Source organism: Oncorhynchus keta, chromosome 30 (genome assembly GCF_023373465.1).
Source record: "Oncorhynchus keta strain PuntledgeMale-10-30-2019 chromosome 30, Oket_V2, whole genome shotgun sequence".
Classification (NCBI taxonomy): domain Eukaryota; kingdom Metazoa; phylum Chordata; class Actinopteri; order Salmoniformes; family Salmonidae; genus Oncorhynchus; species Oncorhynchus keta.
In genome coordinates, this window is record NC_068450.1 from 52,482,615 (window position 1) to 52,501,776 (window position 19,162).

The window sequence follows — 19,162 nt, forward strand, 5'->3', positions numbered from 1 at the left end:
GTGCCATCAAACCCCTGCAACTTACCCAGAACGCTACAGCCCGCCTGATTTTCACCCTCTTCCAGTCAAAGCTCGCATCCACTTCAAGACCATGGTAAATGCCTACGGAGCAGCAAGAGGAACTGCTCTGGTCTATTGGCCCTCCCACCCCCACTGAACGGCAGCTCTGATCTATTGGCCCTCCCACCCCCACAGAACGGCAGCTCTGGTCTATTGGCCCTCCCACCCCCATGGAAGGGCAGCTCTGGTCTATTGGCCATCCCACCCCCACGGAAGGGCAGCTCTGGTCTATTGGCCCTCCCACCCCCACGGAAGGGCAGCTCTGGACTATTGGCCCTCCCACCCCCACAGAACGGCAGCTCTGGTCTATTGGCCCTCCCACCCCCACGGAAGGGCAGCTCTGGACTATTGGCCCTCCCACCCCCATGGAAGGGCAGCTCTGGTCTATTGGCCCTCCCACCCCCACGGAAGGGCAGCTCTGGCTCAGCCCAGTCCAAGCTTTTCTCTGTCCCGGCATTTTAATTTGCATGTGAGTTGTAGTTTCACGTGTTAATTGTATTTTGATGTGTACTGTTGATCTACACAGAGCTCATCTGGAAAAGAGACCGTGGTCTCAGCATCGACTCCCTTTCAAAATAAAGGTTCAAAATAAAAATGCAGAAGCTCATCTTGAATTGAGATTCACAGTAATTGACTATTTTATTTTAACATTGTATAGCAACAAACTTGTCTCAATAAATTTTGAGTAGGAATACAATTCCAACCAATTTTGTTTTACTGAGTAGCCTAGGCAAAACATATTGCAATTCTTTGGGACAGTAGTTCAGAAGACCTGTCAGTGACTCCAGCACATAGTCGATAAAAACATCACTGTCAAAATTACTCTGAAAGGTGGGGTAACAGTAAAAGACTCTTTCAATCATTGTTGTATTTCTTTGCTGGCAGCCAAAGCTGATCCTAGAACAGTGATGAAGCGGTGCACGTCGCTAAAGGAGTTGTAGAGCGGCACCGGAGCGATGCGCAGAACGTTGGGTTCCCTCATGTCACACTTGAGATCGCATGGAGAGAACAGATCAAAACAGCAATAGTCAATTACAAAACATAGATTCAAATCAATGTCTGTATAATCATGCATAAAACATTTATACTGACTAAAAATATACACACAACATGCAACAATTTCAAAGATTTTCCTGAGTTACAGTTCATAGAAGGAAATCAGTCAATTGAAATAAATTCAATTATACCCTAATCTATGGATTTCACATGACTGGGCAGGGGCCCAGCCATGGGTGGACCTGGGAGGGCATAGGCCCACCCACTGGGGAGCCAGGCCTACACACTGAGGAGCCAGGCCCAGCCAATCAGAATTAATTTTCCCCCCACAAATGGGCTTTATTACAGACAGACGATCCTGCAGGGTAAAGAAGCTGCATATGGTGGATCCTGGGCTGGGGTGGTTACACGTGGTCTGCAGTTGTTTAATCAGTTTCTTGATATGCCACACCTGTCAGATGGATGGATTATCGTGGCAAAGGAGAAATGCTCACTAACAAGGATGTAAAAACAATTAGTGCACATAATTTGTGCATATGGAACATTTCTGGGATCTATTATTTCAGCTAGTGAAACACGGGACCAAGACTTGACATGTTGCATTTATATTTTTTGTTCAGCATACATATTAAGAACGTGTGTTCTGTACCCAAATTACATGTAAACCCACGTCTGGACTAAAAAGCATGGTCAATGGATAAAAATAAAAAACTGAATTTGTATTTTATTTAAGAGAGCAAGTTTCAGTCCAGACTAGGCTTAATATGGGTCTGGGAAACTCGTCAATAATGTACTACTTTTGTAAACTCAGCAAAAAAAGAAAGATCCCTTGTTCAGGACCCAGGTCTTTCAAAGATAATTCCAAAAAACTTCACAGATCTTCATTGTAAAGGGTTTAAACACTGTTTCCCATACTTCCACAAACAATGAATGAACAGGCACTTGTGGAATGGTCGTGAATACACTGCAAGGAGGCATGAGGACTGCAGATGTGGCCAGGGCAATAAATTGCAATGTCTGTACTGTGAGAATGGTCGTTAAGACAGCGCTACAGGGAGACAGGACGGACAGCTGATAGTCCTCGCAGTGGCAGACCACGTGTAACACCTGCACAGGATCGGTATATCCGAACATCACACCTGCGGGACAGGTACAGGATGGCAACAACAACTGCCTGAGTTACACCAGGAAAACACAATCCCTCCATCAGTGCTCAGACTGTCCGCAACAGGCTGAGAGAGGCTGGACTAAGGTCTGGGGAGGTCATGGTCTGGGGCGGTGTGTCACAGCATCATCGGACTGAGCTTGTTGTCATTGCAGGCAATCTCAATGCTGTGCGTTACAGGGAACACATCCTCCTCCCTCATGTGGTACCCTTCCTGCAGGCTCATCCTGACATGACCCTCCAGCATGACAATGCCACCAGCCATACTGCTCGTTCTGTGCGTGATTTCCTGCAAGACAGGAATGCCAGTGTTCTGCTATGGCCAGTGAAGAGCCCGGATCTCAATCCCATTGAGCACGTCTGGGACCTGTTAGATCGGAGGGTGAGGGCTAGGGCTATTCCCCCAGAAATGTCTGGGAACTTGCAGGTGTCTTGGTGGAAGAGTGGGGTAACATCTTACAGCAAGAACTGGAAAATCTGGTGCACTCCATGAGGAGGAGATGCACTGTAGTACTTAATGCAGCTGGTGGCCACACCAGATACTGACTGTTACTTTTGACCCCCCCCCTTTGTTTAGGGACACATTATTCAATTTCTGTTAGTCACATGTCTGTGGAACTTGTTCAGTTTATGTCTCAGTTGTTGAGTCGTGTTCTGTTCATACAAATATTTACACATGTTAAGTTTGCTGAAAATAAACGCAGTTGACAGTGAGAGGACGTTTTTTTTTTTGCTGAGTTTATTATATATGAAGCCACTCACAGCGACACCCCTCTTCTCCAGCTCCTGGAATATGGCTGCGATGGGGACAGAGAAAGAGAGGGAGAGTTGGCAGCCTCGTTCCTCAGGGTGGGAGGGAGTGATGATATGGACGTAGGGCTTGTGAGGCTGGGCCTCGTCCTTGTTGTAGTAGTGCTGAATCAGACACTCCAAATAACCTGTCAGAAGTCTGGACTTCTTCCTCAGAGCTGCCATACTGGTCATAGCAAAGACCTGGATGTATTCACAAAGATTGACAACTAATCAGTTATTGCCAGAGCTGGGCTCAATTCCATTTCAATTCAGAAAGTAAACCAAATTCCAATTCCATTGAAAAACACTGAAGAGAATTTGAATTTCACATTACTTCCTGGATTGACCCCAACCCTGCTTATTATAACAGTTACAACCTTTTACAGGTCACTTTTAAACTCCATGGTAAGAGAGATGAGTATGAAAAAGTTATAATATCTGCTGTATGAAATAGATATGAAAAACCAAAATGATTCCAATCACCTCTAAACTAGCTTGCAGTGGACACACCAGCAGGATGGGTTGGTTTGATAGCCGAAAGCCACTTATACCAGGTAGTAGATCCATTTCTATGGTCAGAAAAAAATGTAGAATGTTCAGAAAAAATGTAGGATGTTCGTGATAAACTCATTTGGGTTCTGGCTTGACTGAAACGGCGAAATGAACACAGTAGAACCTATTGTCTGTAATACCCTAAAATGACCACAAGATGTCAGTGTAAATCAAGCTTCGTGGGTGTCTCTGCTTAGAGACCGACAGGGCCAACTCGAAGCAACATTCTGCAATGTGTCCCCAGTACTGGGACTAGAATGAGAACATGATCACAAACATGTTGATACCATTATCCATGCGGAACCTTGTTTTCAAGTTATGTCCCCACCATCCTGTGAGCCTGAGAGAGAAAGTAACGAGCAGTTAAAACATACACCATGGTCAAACACGCAATAGGAACACAAATCTGAGCTGGCCTGCACCGTCATACTCACGCAGGCTTGACTGTAAGTGCATTCTTCTCATGGATAAAGGCTCCAGCCAGACCACCAGCTCCAGAATTCACATACTACACGTGAATCCAAAAATAATTCTTACCAACACATTGCATAGTTTGTCTGCCTACTTTCTACAATGTTGAAGACCAATGATAATCTACAATATTTGAAATGGGCATCGATAACAACGGCAAGAAAATAATTGTCGGCAATATTAAGCTCGAACGAGTACATTTCGACCCCACATATTGTTGTCTTCCTGTGTCAGCAGGTGTTGGACAGGAAACAGAGTGAAGCCACTGTCAGCAGCTCATTTGCCTTGATTTCGCCCACACAAACCCCAATGCTGACCTTGTAGGAGCACCAGCAGGCAAAGTCCACTCCCCAGTCATGCAGCTTCAGCTCTGCATTGCCCACTGCGTGTGCACAGTCAAAACCAACGTAGCAGCCCTGTGGGAAGAACAAAAACGCACCGTCATGCCAGATGCTAAGGGCAGCAGGCCGAAGCTGTGCAGTCAGGACACATCAGAGGCAGTTCATCAGCGTGAGTGTGTGTGTGTTTGTTTGCCTGCCTGTGTGTGTGTGTGTGTTCGTTTGTGTGCGTACATGTCTTTTTAAGACAAGCTTGATAAATTATGAATGTATTCCTAGTAGGGGTATTATTCTGAGGATCATTAGGACTGACTAAATCTGGTTGTTTTGATTTCCCTGCTAAATGTGACAGAGAGGGAAGGCTTGTGTGTGTGTGTGTGTGTGTGTGTGTGTGTGTGTGTGTGTGTGTGTGTGTGTGTGTGTGTGTGTGTGTGTGTGTGTGTGTGTGTGTGTGTGTGTGTGTGTGTGTGTGTGTGTGTGTGTGTGTGTGTGTGTGTGTGTGTGTGTGTGTGCGTGTGTGTGTGTGTGTGTGTGTGTGTGTGTTTGGTTTGACATCTCCCGAGTGTCAACATTTAGTTCCTTGTCAACACACTGCTATTTATTTGACAAGTGTCATTGTCCGCATGTAGTGAATTGGAATGGGCATCATACACTTCCATGAGGCGAACGCAGACAAATCCGGCGAACCAATCATGTCAAATTGTTACACATCCCTGACAACAGAGGACGCTGTTGGAGCAGCTGTTGTGTCTGACAAAATGCTTTTTTGTTTTAAATAACATGCTTCATTAACTCAAAAGCCAATGTTAACAATAACATTATACAATAGATAGAAGCATGATCAAATACGTTGACTATACACAATGGCTGTTATGCATTATAAACAGGGGTTGAATTAGGAATACAGTGGAGTCCCTCTAACACTAATCCTAGGTTCATGTTCACTTCCTGGTTCTACTCTAACCCTCGGCCACAATTCCAACTTCATATCCACATCCCAGGTCAACCACAACCACAGACTTAACCACAACCCTAACCCTAGCTTCATATCCACATCCCTGTTCAACCCTAGCTTCAACTTCAACCACAACCCTAACCCTAGCTTCATATCCACATCCCAGGTCAACCACAACCATAACACCCAACTTGGCATAAATCTAACCTCAACTATAGCCATATGTTCAATCCTAACCCTAACCTTGGTTAATCCTATTCTTCTGTTCAAAACCTTAACATTGCTGGAGCTTTGCTCCGTCCGTTTCTCCTTTTGACCCAAGGTGCAGGAGCCCGGTTCTAGACCCCAAGTTTTATTTATTTGGCATTTATGATTATATAGATAACAGACAGAACAGGTCTGAGGGCAGAACGCACACGGATCCCCCACCAAATCAGAGCCACCCTCCATGCGCAAACAGAGCCCCACCCCAAAACCAGACTTAAAGCAGACATGATATACAATTAATAATTCTAATGTGGGTTGGTTTATGGAGATAGCTGGGTGAAATTAGGTGGGTCTTCTACAAAGGATAGGGAAGGTTGCCAGATATTATAAAATGTAATCGCAGATCCCCGGACGGAGTAGAGTTTTTTTTCTCTAGCTTGAGATGTTGCGTAACTTCCTTTATCCAGTGGTTAAAAGCAGGAGGAAACCGATCCTTCCACTTAAATAGTATAAGACGCCTAGCTAGAAAAGAAGTAAATGCCAGCATGTTGCCCATAGAACTGTTTAGAGGGGCCTCCCGTGGTGCCACGCCGAATAATGCAAAAAAAGGCAGAAGGTTCTATAAGTCTAGAAAACGTCTAAAAAAATGGATATCCAGAAATCTGTCAATTCCGGGCATGTCCAAAACGTGTAATAAAGTAGCAGGAGCCTGCTTACATCGGTCAAAAAGTGGTATCTATTTCTGGTCTAATCTTGGATAATTGTGCCTTTGACCAATGCAGCCTATTAAGTATTTTAAATTGAATTACAGCATGTCTTCGACGTATAGATTAAACATGTATTCTCTGAAGCATACTCTGCCAAGTTTCATCGGAAAGTTGTTCACCTAAAATCCTCTTCCCATTGGTTCTAAAGAGAGCTCAGGGAATCCAGATTGTGCGAGTATAATAACGCATAGATCAAGCTTATGCCCCCTTTGATACAAGGGTTCACTATAAGAATAGAAACTAGAAGGAAAGTAGGCGGGTGCGACTCCACCCCAATTTAACCACCGATTATAAACAAAGACTCATCCATTTCACTGCTTTGTCGCAATGTAGTGACAGTATCACAGTTTGGAGACCAGAGGGCAGTGTTGTCCCTTGACTGTTTAAATTGAACCTTTATAAAACTCCATCAAGATAATGTTGGAGTACCCTCTAAGGAGTGGGATCATGAAATAGATTCAGCCGCGGGCTGATTTTTTCTTGAGCGGCGGCTCAGAGGCCGGAACATAATAACAAATAATTTGTAGACTACAATTTGACCGCAAGAAGTAATAGAGATACAATTTGATTAAAACATTAAAGCAGACGGGCAGGTAGTGTTCTCCTGGCATCCACCAAACCCAGATTCATCCGTCGGACTGCCAGATAGTCAAGAGTGATTCATCACTCCAGAGAGCACGTTTTCACTGCTGCAGAGTCCAATGGCAGCGAGCTTTATACCACTCCAGCCGATTGTTGTTTCCACTTCACAATAAAAGCACTTACAGTTAAACGGGCAGCTCTAGCATGGCAGAAATTTGACGAACTAGGCCTCCCGAGTGGAGCAGCGGGTTAAGGCACTGCATCACTACAGATTCGGGTTCGATAACGGGCTGTGTCGAGCGCCGGGAGACTCATGAGGCGGCGCACAATTGGCCCAGCTTCACCCGGGTAAGGGGAGTGTTTGGCCGGCCGGGATGTCTTTGTCCCATTGCGCTCTAGCGACTCCTGTGTCGGGCCGGGCGCATGCACGCTGACACGGTCGCCAGGTATGTGGTGTTTTCTCCAACACATTGGTGTGGCCGGCTTCCGGGTTAAGCGAGCAGTGTGTCAAGAAGCAGTGCGGCTTGGCGGGGTTGTGTTTCGGAGGACGCACGGCTCTCGACCTTCGCCTCTCCCGAGTCCATACGGGAGGTGCAGCGATGGGACAAGACTAACTACCAATTGGATCTCACAAAATTGGCGAGAAAAATATGTTTAAAAAAAAATATGAAGGTGCCACGATGATAGTCATTGAGCACTTCATTAAGGCCATTCTACTGCCAGTATGTGTCTATGGAGATTGCATGGCTCTGTGATCGATTTTATACACATCAGCAACAGGTGTGGCTGAAACAGCCAAATCCACTAATGTGAAGGGGTGTACTGTCCACATACGTTTGTATATATAGTGGGGGTGGGCATTGTGGAACCCTGCTCTAAGGGGATTTGTAAAGGGTTTAGAAGTAGTTTATAGACAAAGAATTCGTTCAAAAGTTGAACACCCCCAAAAAAAAAATGTTTGGGTCTCACTGCAGGCGAGAAAAAGACAGAGGATTGGTTCTAAAAAGTCATCCTTTAACCTTCTTCTGCCCTGCTTTAGTGATGGCGGCCATATCAAAGAGCTGCCCGGTGTAGTACTGCACTCCACTGAACAGGACCACCGCAATGGAATCTCCCTCCTTTTCTATCGTGTCCAGAATGTCCTCAGTTCTCAGCACCTCCTCGCCCTGCCGGTTTTAAAAAACACAGCAGTTGATCAGGGTATATAAAATGTCACTTTTAATAACTGTTAATAAACAGGTGCAAATAAAAGTTATTATTTATGTCCTATTCCCCTAAAGGTGATTATAGAAAAAAAGGAAGACTCGTTTACCGGTCTGGGCTTCATGAGCAGCATGCTCTGCTTAGGGTCGTAACCTTTCAACTGGATCTGAGATTCCACAGCATACTGAAGAAATTACACATGATGAACATGGTAGAAAAAAGTGGGTCAATTTACCCCCACTCTTCTCCACCAACACAGAAACAACAGATAACATCTAGTGGGAATAACAACAGCGGACATTTCTATTACGAGTGTAAATGACGAAGAGTAGTCTCTGCACACTTTAACAAGTAGATTACAACTGTCAAAACTGGTTATTTTTAGGGCAAAAACATGAATTATGGTTGAAATGCAGTTGAAGAATGCAAATGCCTTTTGAACACAAAATGACCTGCAGTCATTACACCAACATCCTGTCGGTTGAAAACAAGTGCTGTGTCGTTGGAATTACTCACATGGTCTGAGGGGAAAGCCTTGTCCTCAAGAAGGATTTTGTGACGTTTTGCTGTAGGTTTGTAAAAAGACAGCTGTAAAGCAAATATATAACATGTTGTTAATGTAAAGTCTCGGTATATAATGTGATAGCGTATGTTTACGTTGGCAATTTGTATAAAAGTTTGACGTTATCTTACCAACAGAATATGCAGATTAACTGTTAACCCGTTCATCAAGGCAACCTCCTCAACTTTAGCCCCTGTTGGCACGCAAACACAAACACACACACACACACACACACACACACACACACACACACACACACACACACACACACACACACACACACACACACACACACGCAAACACACACACGCAAACACACACACGCACACGCGCGCACACACACACACACACACACACACACACACACACACACACACACACACACACACACACACACACACACACACACACACACACACACACACACACACACGCACACACAAAGGTGATTTAATTCCCATTGCTCTGATATAACATTCGAACACATTTTTTACTTAATAGCATTTAAGCTATCACAACCTACATTTTCCAAAGTACATTTTCCACACATAAAAGGCATCTGAGGTGATTGCACAATGGCCTTCAGTTGTTTGGTTTGCTTGTACTTTGCACTCTGCAAAAGATGTCAGGGTGCAATTACCTTTTAAAACCAATCACAGATAGGTCTCTCTGTCATACATTTCCAACAGCCGGACAGAACGATAATAACCTATCAGAATTACCTGACAATTTAACCATGGATGTTATGAGAGCTGGAAATTACAGGCTTTTAACGGTGCTGTGTGAAAAATGGAACAATGCCGATATAGGGAACCGTGATGACTGTGTATTGAAACCCTTTGTTCGCACATCAGTGTAAAAAGCCTGTAAATGTGCCGACATGCATCGTTAAACAGCCCCATCTCAGCCCGAGCTCATGTTCACTAATATGATCATACAACTAACATAGAACGTTATGTTAGATAATGCATTGAACATGTGTTATTGTATGAACATACCAACTACATTAGCCATGAGTCCCTCTATATTGTTCTCCGCCCAGGCCCAAGGTCGAGAGCCTTGTACATGGCCATGAACCCCCCTGTAAAACAGAACGCAATAAAACTATGCTCACAGCTACAAGGATAGGATACACATTTCACAGATAGGACAATAGCTTTTTAAAGAGAAAGGTTCAGGGGGGGACATGTCATCCTCAAATGACCATTACTGTACTTGAAATAGTTGACTAAAACTTTAGCTGATTCAGTGTCATAAAGCGGACATTGGGGGAAACGTTGAGGGAACAACTTACGTTTTAGCCCATTTATCCAGCTCCTCGTCGATGTACTTCTTGGCCATTTTGGGCTGGAGGCCAAGTGAGTTCCCCACAAAGTAAATGCATTCCTTGGTGCCATCCACAAGCGTAAGGTCAGCTAAGGGAACAATAACAGTGCATTAGCGCAATCGATCCACACATTTTTACTAAGAAGTTTCCCTGCATTGTTCAAATCACGGCCTACTTCTTGACCCCAGAAAGATGCTTTTGTTTTGCGGTTGAAGAATGTCATTAAAATGATTCAACTTTCAAACACTTAGTTAGCTAAATGAAAGTGCTTAGTCATCTCCTTTTTTTCAGGCCAACCCATATGTTGTGAGCATCTCGCTTCCAGCTATAATACATATCCCAGCAGCAAATCTTTTCTGACCTCATTGTACCCGACCAGGGAGGCCGTTTCCTCTCTGTATGTAGGATCTTGTAGACCTACATGTACAGTTGAAGTCGGAGGTTTACATACACTCAGGTTGGAGTCATTAAAACTCGTTTTTCAACCACTCCACCAATCTCTTGTTAACAAACTATAGTTTTGGCAAGTCGGTTAGGACATCTACTTTGTGCATGACAAATAATTTTTCCAACAATTGTTTACAGAAAGATTATTTCACTTATAATTCAATGTATCAGAATTCCAGTGGGTCAGAAGTTTACATACACTAAGTTGACTGTTCATCGTTGGGAGCAATTTTCAAACGCCTAAAGGTGCCACGTTCGTCTGTACAAACAATCGTACGCAAGTATAAACACCATGGGACCACGCAGCCGTTATACTGCTTAGGAAGGAGACGCGTTATGTCTCATAGAGATGAACATGCTTTGGTGCAAAAAGTTTGAATCAATCCCAGAACAACAGCAAAGGACCTTGCTGGAGGAAACAGGCACAAAAGTATTTATATCCATAGTAGAACGGGTCCTATATCGACAAAACCTGAAAGGCCGCTCAGCAAGGAAGAAGCCACTGCTCCAAAACCGCCATAACAAAGCCAGACTATGGTTTGCAACTGCACATGGGGAAAAATATCACACTTTTTGGAGAATTGTCCTCTGGTCTGATGAAACAAAAATAGTTCTGTTTGGCCATAATGACCATCATTATGTTTGGAGGAAGAAAGTGGTGGCTTGCAAGCCAAAGAACACCATCTCAACCGTGAAGCACGGGGGTGGCAGCATCATGTTGTGGGGGTGCTTTGCTGCAGGAGGGACTGGTGCACTTCACAAAATAGATGGCATCACGAGGAAAGAAAATTAGGTGGATATATTGAAGCAACATCTCAAGACATCAGTCAGGAAGTTAAAGCTTGGTCGCAAATGGGTCTTCCAAATGGACAATGACCCCAAGCATACTTCCAAAGTTGTTGCAAAATGGCTTAAGTACAACAAAGTCAGGGTATTGGAGTGGCCATCACAAAGCCCTGACCTCAACCCTATAGAAAATTTGTGGGCAGAACTGAAAAAGCGTGTGCGAGCAAGGGAGGCCTACAAACCTGACTCAGTTACACCAGCTCTGTCAGGAGGAATGGGCCAAAATTCACCCAACTTATTTTGGTAAGCTTGTGGGAAGGCTACCCGAAACATTTGACCCAAGTTAAACAATTTAAAGGCAATGATACCAAATACTAATTGAGTGTATGTAAACTTCTGACCCACTGGGAATGTGATGAAATAAATCATTCTCTCTACTATTATCCTGACATTTGAGATTCTTCAAATAAAGAAGTGATCCTAAATTTTTACTGGGATTAAATGTCAGGAATTGTGAAAAACTGAGTTTAAATGTATTGTATGTAAACGTCCGACTTCAACTGTATACAGTAGGCAGGGCAAAACCATTTTGGTTATTTCTGGTAGACGGTATCAACAAAATAAATCAATCCCAGCACACTTTCGGACTCATTCAGCAGTTTTTACCTGATTAAGTACAATAGCATTGGAAAATTTATGTTGAAAGTTACATTTACATTCCTAAAACTTAAGTTGGAAATGATGCTATCGCTTCTTGATGACAAGTCATTAATAAATAGCCCAATGTCAAGACAGTTTTAAAGTGTCCAAATCAATAACCAATATGCAGAAACGGTGTGATATATTGAAAATCTATGCATATAATGTACTATCTATACATATAATGTACTATCTATACATATAATGTACTATCTATACATATAATGTACTATCTATACATATAATGTACTATCTATACTTATAATGTACTATCTATACATATAATGTACTATCTATACATATAATGTACTATCTATACATATAATGTACTATCTATACATATAATGTACTATCTATACATATAATGTACTATCTATACATATAATGTCTATACATAGTGCCATGATAAAGTATTTGCCACTTTTGATTTTCTCTATTGTTGAATATTTTTGATACTGAATGTTATCAGATCTTCAACTAAAAGCTAATATAAGATGAACATGAGTTTACAAATACATTAAAATATACTTTTTTTATTTTTATTAACAAAGTTGCGCAACACCCAATGCCCTTGTGTGAAAAAGTAATTGCCCCCTTACACTCAGTAACTACTCGTACTGACAAGTCGAAAACATGGCAGTTGATCAGGGAACATAAATGTCCATTTGAATAACTGTTAATAAAATATTTCTCAACACTCAATTTCACTCTGTCAGTGTCCATGGGTATCATCTCATCCAAAAAGTTTACTCAAGTTTTCCAAAAAAGCACCTGGATGATCATCAAGACTCTTGGAAGAATGTTCTATGGACAGATGAGTCAAAAGTATAACTTTCTGGACGACATGGGTCCCATTATGCCTGATAAAAACCAAACACTGCACTCCACAGTAATAACCTTATACCAAAGGTCAAGCATGGTGGTGGTAGAGTGTGGTGAATTGGGGATGCTTTGCTGTCTCAGGACCTCACTGGAAAAAATATGAAAATGTTTGTAAATAAAACAAAAAAAAGATTTACAAGCAAAACCAGTCAAGATGACAATTTGTTCTTCACCTGTGGACTGTGCCTTAATCAAAGAACCATGAATTCTGCTCTGTATCAGAGAATTCTACAGGAGCATGTCAGGCCATCCGTCTGTGAGCTGAAACTGAAGCGAAGGTGGGTCATGCAGCAAGACAATGATCCAAAACACACAATCAAGTACGCATCAAAATGGCTAAAAAGCAACACATTTGAAGTTTTGGAACGGCCTAGTCAAAGTCCAGACCTTATCCCAATTGAGATGTTGTGGCAGGACTTGAAACAAGCAGTTCATGCTTGAAAACCCACAAATGTCGCTGAGTCAAAGCAGTTCTGCATGTAAGAGTGGGCCACTGTTGAAACTACAACAGCTCAAAAAACATCACTGCTTAGAGGACAACCTACAGTACCATCGGCTACATTTTGGAATGTTGAATTTTGATACAGGGTTCACCAAAACAAAAATAGAAACAGCAAGAGTGTTTTGGGGCTCCCGAGTGGCACAGCGGTCTAAGGCACTGCATCTCAGTGCTAAGGGCCGTCACTACAGTCCCTGGTTCAAATCCAGGCTGTATAACATCCGGCCATGATTAGGAGTCCCATACGGCGGTGCACAATTGGCCCAGCATCGTCTAGGTTTGGTTGGGGTAGGCCATAATTGTAAATAACAATGTGTTCTTAACCGACTTGCCTAGATAAATAAAGCTTAAATAAAATAAATCACTCCTATCGATTATAACATTTAAATTATTTGCACAAGAGGGTGAGATGAGGTTGCACATCCTGTTAAAACTAACACAGCTCAAAAACCACGCAGAACATGGGAATAATGTGTGCATCACTGGTTAGAGGACAATTTGTAGAAAACAGCTGGCTTCATTTTGAAGTGTTGCATTTTGTTTCAAGTGGGTCTCCAACCTGGTAAGTGTAATGCAACACTTTTTGTTCATCACTTCCATCGATACACTGAAATCAATAGAACAGGGGGCAAACGTTCAGGTTTAGCACTGTTTAAACTAACACGACTCAAAAGGCCCCACGGAAAGTTGAATGACCTACACACGGTGGGTTAGACAAGAACTTGTAGAGGTCTATGTTTTGCAATGACCGCCCGAATTGTCCGTGCAACGCCCAGCCTGTATGACAAAATCAACAGTACATAACTAAAGATATTGATAGGTTATAAGCAATTGATTTTGTGTCATGTTGACTATAAAACGTTTATATACGAGCATCACCAATCTGAGGTAAAAAAAAAAAAAAAAACATGTGGAATTCCAGGAACATAAATGTCAATTTGAATAACTGTTAATAAAATATTTCTCAACACTCAATTTCACTCTGTCAGTGTCCATGGGTATCATCTCATCCAAAAAGTTTACTCAAGTTTTCCAAAAAAGCACCTGGATGATCATCAAGACTCTTGGAAGAATGTTCTATGGACAGATGAGTCAAAAGTATAACTTTCTGGACGACATGGGTCCCATTATGCCTGATAAAAACCAAACACTGCACTCCACAGTAATAACCTTATACCAAAGGTCAAGCATGGTGGTGGTAGAGTGTGGTGAATTGGGGATGCTTTGCTGTCTCAGGACCTCACTAGAAAAAATATGAAAATGTTTGTAAATAAAACAAAAAAAAAGATTTACAAGCAAAACCAGTCAAGATGACAATTTGTTCTTCACCTGTGGACTGTGCCTTAATCAAAGAACCATGAATTCTGCTCTGTATCAGAGAATTCTACAGGAGAATGTCAGGCCATCCGTCTGTGAGCTGAAACTGAAGCGAAGGTGGGTCATGCAGCAAGACAATGATCCAAAACACACAATCAAGTCTACATGAAAATGGCTAAAAAGCAACACATTTGAAGTTTTGGAACGGCCTAATCAAAGTCCAGACCTTATCCCAATTGAGATGTTGTGGCAGGACTTGAAACAAGCAGTTCATGCTTGAAAACCCACAAATGTCGCTGAGTCAAAGCAGTTCTGCATGTAAGAGTGGGCCACTGTTGAAACTACCACAGCTCAAAAACATCACTGCTTAGAGGACAACCTACAGTACCATCGGCTACATTTTGGAATGTTGAATTTTGATACAGGGTTCACCAAAACAAAAATAGAAACAGCAAGAGTGTTTTGGGGCTCCCGAGTGGCACAGCGGTCTAAGGCACTGCATCTCAGTGCTAAGGGCCGTCACTACAGTCCCTGGTTCAAATCCAGGCTGTATAACATCCGGCCATGATTAGGAGTCCCATACGGCGGTGCACAATTGGCCCAGCATCGTCTAGGTTTGGTTGGGGTAGGCCATAATTGTAAATAACAATGTGTTCTTAACCGACTTGCCTAGATAAATAAAGCTTAAATAAAATAAATCACTCCTATCGATTATAACATTTAAATTATTTGCACAAGAGGGTGAGATGAGGTTGCACATCCTGTTAAAACTAACACAGCTCAAAAACCACGCAGAACATGGGAATAATGTGTGCATCACTGGTTAGAGGACAATTTGTAGAAAACTGCTGGCTTCATTTTGAAGTGTTGCATTTTGTTTCAAGTGGGTCTCCAACCTGGTAAGTGTAATGCAACACTTTTTTGTTCATCACTTCCATCGATACACTGAAATCAATAGAACAGCGGGCAAACGTTCAGGTTTAGCACTGTTTAAACTAACACGACTCAAAAGGCCCCACGGAAAGTTGAATGACCTACACACGGTGGGTTAGACAAGAACTTGTAGAGGTCTATGTTTTGCAATGACCGCCCCGAATTGTCCGTGCAACGCCCAGCCTGTATGACAAAATCAACAGTACATAACTAAAGATATTGATAGGTTATAAGCAATTGATTTTGTGTCATGTTGACTATAAAACGTTTATATACGAGCATCACCAATCTGAGGTAAAAAAAAAAAAAACATGTGGAATTCCAGGGAACATAAATGTCAATTTGAATAACTGTTAATAAAATATTTCTCAACACTCAATTTCACTCTGTCAGTGTCCATGGGTATCATCTCATCCAAAAAGTTTACTCAAGTTTTCCAAAAAAGCACCTGGATGATCATCAAGACTCTTGGAAGAATGTTCTATGGACAGATGAGTCAAAAGTATAACTTTCTGGACGACATGGGTCCCATTATGCCTGATAAAAACCAAACACTGCACTCCACAGTAATAACCTTATACCAAAGGTCAAGCATGGTGGTGGTAGAGTGTGGTGAATTGGGGATGCTTTGCTGTCTCAGGACCTCACTAGAAAAAATATGAAAATGTTTGTAAATAAAACAAAAAAAAGATTTACAAGCAAAACCAGTCAAGATGACAAGTTGTTCTTCACCTGTGGACTGTGCCTTAATCAAAGAACCATGAATTCTGCTCTGTATCAGAGAATTCTACAGGAGAATGTCAGGCCATCCGTCTGTGAGCTGAAACTGAAGCGAAGGTGGGTCATGCAGCAAGACAATGATCCAAAACACACAATCAAGTACGCATCAAAATGGCTAAAAAGCAACACATTTGAAGTTTTGGAACGGCCTAGTCAAAGTCCAGACCTTATCCCAATTGAGATGTTGTGGCAGGACTTGAAACAAGCAGTTCATGCTTGAAAACCCACAAATGTCGCTGAGTCAAAGCAGTTCTGCATGTAAGAGTGGGCCACTGTTGAAACTACAACAGCTCAAAAAACATCACTGCTTAGAGGACAACCTACAGTACCATCGGCTACATTTTGGAATGTTGAATTTTGATACAGGGTTCACCAAAACAAAAATAGAAACAGCAAGAGTGTTTTGGGGCTCCCGAGTGGCACAGCGGTCTAAGCCACTGCATCTCAGTGCTAAGGGCCGTCACTACAGTCCCTGGTTCAAATCCAGGCTGTATAACATCCGGCCATGATTAGGAGTCCCATACGGCGGTGCACAATTGGCCCAGCATCGTCTAGGTTTGGTTGGGGTAGGCCATAATTGTAAATAACAATGTGTTCTTAACCGACTTGCCTAGATAAATAAAGCTTAAATAAAATAAATCACTCCTATCGATTATAACATTTAAATTATTTGCACAAGAGGGTGAGATGAGGTTGCACATCCTGTTAAAACTAACACAGCTCAAAAACCACGCAGAACATGGGAATAATGTGTGCATCACTGGTTAGAGGACAATTTGTAGAAAACAGCTGGCTTCATTTTGAAGTGTTGCATTTTGTTTCAAGTGGGTCTCCAACCTGGTAAGTGTAATGCAACACTTTTTTGTTCATCACTTCCATCGATACACTGAAATCAATAGAACAGCGGGCAAACGTTCAGGTTTAGCACTGTTTAAACTAACACGACTCAAAAGGCCCCACGGAAAGTTGAATGACCTACACACGGTGGGTTAGACAAGAACTTGTAGAGGTCTATGTTTTGCAATGACCGCCCCGAATTGTCCGTGCAACGCCCAGCCTGTATGACAAAATCAACAGTACATAACTAAAGATATTGATAGGTTATAAGCAATTGATTTTGTGTCATGTTGACTATAAAACGTTTATATACGAGCATCACCAATCTGAGGTAAAAAAAAAAAAAACATGTGGAATTCCAACCAATTCGATGAGGTCAAAACGCCAGCCCGTTGTAAAGTAGTGTAGTATACATGAATTATATATGGCAAAATAATGAAATAACTTAATTTCGGATGACAGTAAATCAAGCAAACTCACAGATGCTTTCAATAATCACATACAGTATATATCTCAGTAGTTTAAACATTTAAATATGTTTTTAAAATGCTCTAATTCACAATTTAACCGGTTGCTCTAGAAAGTCCTCCCCATAGTGACTATACAGCAGACGATTCTTTCGACTAAATTGGGGCAAGCAAGGCTCATTGTAGCCAGAAAATCTCTGGCCACAAGTTAGGAAAGGTCAGAGGTTTTCCTACACATAAGATAATAATAATATCATGACACTCCACAGACTGCTATGGGGAGACGGAGAAGCAACTAGCCAGTGCATAAAAAGGCTTGCTTGCCATTTTACTTACAAGGAGGGAGTTCTGCAACTTTGGGTAATAGAAACTGTTCACGTAGATGCTTTAGTTCGTCGTGATTGTCCAGATATGTGGCTACTTCATTCGATGTCTGGCTGCATCCCAGCAGAGTAGAGACGCGCTCCAGAACCTTGCGCGGAGACATGGCGTCAAATGGGTCCATTACTGAAGTTGAAAAAAGGAAAATGATTTAGAGTAATGTCCAATTTACAAATAGTGATCAAACAAAACTAGTCCTTCAGTATGTATACTATCTACACAGGCTATATAACCACCTCAAATGTTTTGACAGGTTGGCTAAAATTACATTTATGCACTGCCTGCATTCCAAAGCTCAATATATTATATTATGACGTGGAGAAACAATTAAATAATTAGGTAATTACCAGATAATGCAAGTATTTCCAATTTCAGTTGAATATATCACAGTCTCTTTCACCAGTTTGAGAGTTATTCGGACACATTCAGGAGTGCTCTTTCACCCCTCTGTTAATTCCCGCAGTTAGCTAATAATTGACCTCAGAGATAAACTCACTGGCGAGGTTTTATGATACTGTAAACAACACCTATATCCAAAATGGGCGAAGAAGAGGCACTATGTAGACCTACTTCCTTCATAGACTGCCATGTGTTGCTTTTCAGGACAGCCTATTATTTCTTCCATTCCTTCGATTGGGCGGATGTACGCAATGAGCATAGGGCATTGAGGCAGGAAGAACACCGTTGCATGTATCTAATTGGTTGACAGACCTCTAATCGGCATGTCGCGCGAAAAGTTCTCAAACTTTTCTCCTAGACAGGGCTCAGAATAACTCGCAGTAGAGGACACAGGGGTAGACTGCCCATCTGGCATTTCTGGCAAAAGCCAGAAGGGCCGGTCCTTTTTTGCCTAGTGGGAAAAATGCAAAATTAGCATTATCTGACTGATAACGGGGGCCTCAAGGAAGAAAAACATGGTTGTTGTGGGGTCCTCAAGGGGGAAAAGAATGGGCCAGTGTGTTAGAAATCCCAGAGCCGATTTCTATTCCCAGTCCGCCCCTTGTGAGGACATCAAAAACGTTCAAATTGTAGTTTGAGGTGAAGCTCACATAAACAATATTTTGTACAGTAGCCAAGTGAGAAGACAGGGAGGTTTTGTGGGAAGGAAAGAGTACATTTTTTTGTGATGGATAAAGCAGTCAGGGAAAGATGATTTC

At 42.2% G+C, this 19,162-nt stretch overlaps 1 protein-coding gene across 1 annotated transcript; it reads right to left on the bottom strand.

Annotated features, from left to right (window-relative positions):
* Nucleotides 1-669: 669 nt before the first annotated feature.
* On the bottom strand, nt 670-18,640 carry kynu (kynureninase). The gene is made up of 14 exons (XM_052488522.1): nt 18,353-18,640; nt 17,961-18,131; nt 9,945-10,065; nt 9,649-9,731; nt 8,782-8,843; nt 8,605-8,676; nt 8,198-8,272; nt 7,905-8,051; nt 4,354-4,452; nt 4,000-4,073; nt 3,853-3,905; nt 3,497-3,582; nt 2,984-3,214; nt 670-1,048 (listed from the first exon to the last, which is right to left on the bottom strand). The coding sequence occupies exons 2-14, from the start codon at nt 18,127-18,129 to the stop codon at nt 920-922; spliced, it is 1,401 nt and encodes a 466-aa protein (XP_052344482.1). The 5' UTR covers nt 18,130-18,131; nt 18,353-18,640; the 3' UTR covers nt 670-919.
* Nucleotides 18,641-19,162: the final 522 nt, after the last annotated feature.

What these genes read in the sequence shown, in the direction of transcription:
- kynu (XM_052488522.1), bottom strand. Translation starts at nt 18,129, where the DNA reads ATGGACCCATTTGACGCCATGTCTCCGCGCAAGGTTCTGGAGCGCGTC. An exon ending in TGCTCATGAAGCCCAGACCG is followed by an intron (nt 8,052 to 8,197) that starts GTAAACGAGTCT and finishes TAAAACCGGCAG; the next exon opens with GGCGAGGAGGTGCTGAGAAC. An exon ending in GCACTTACAGTCAAGCCTGC is followed by an intron (nt 3,906 to 3,999) that starts GTGAGTATGACG and finishes TTTCTCTCTCAG; the next exon opens with GCTCACAGGATGGTGGGGAC.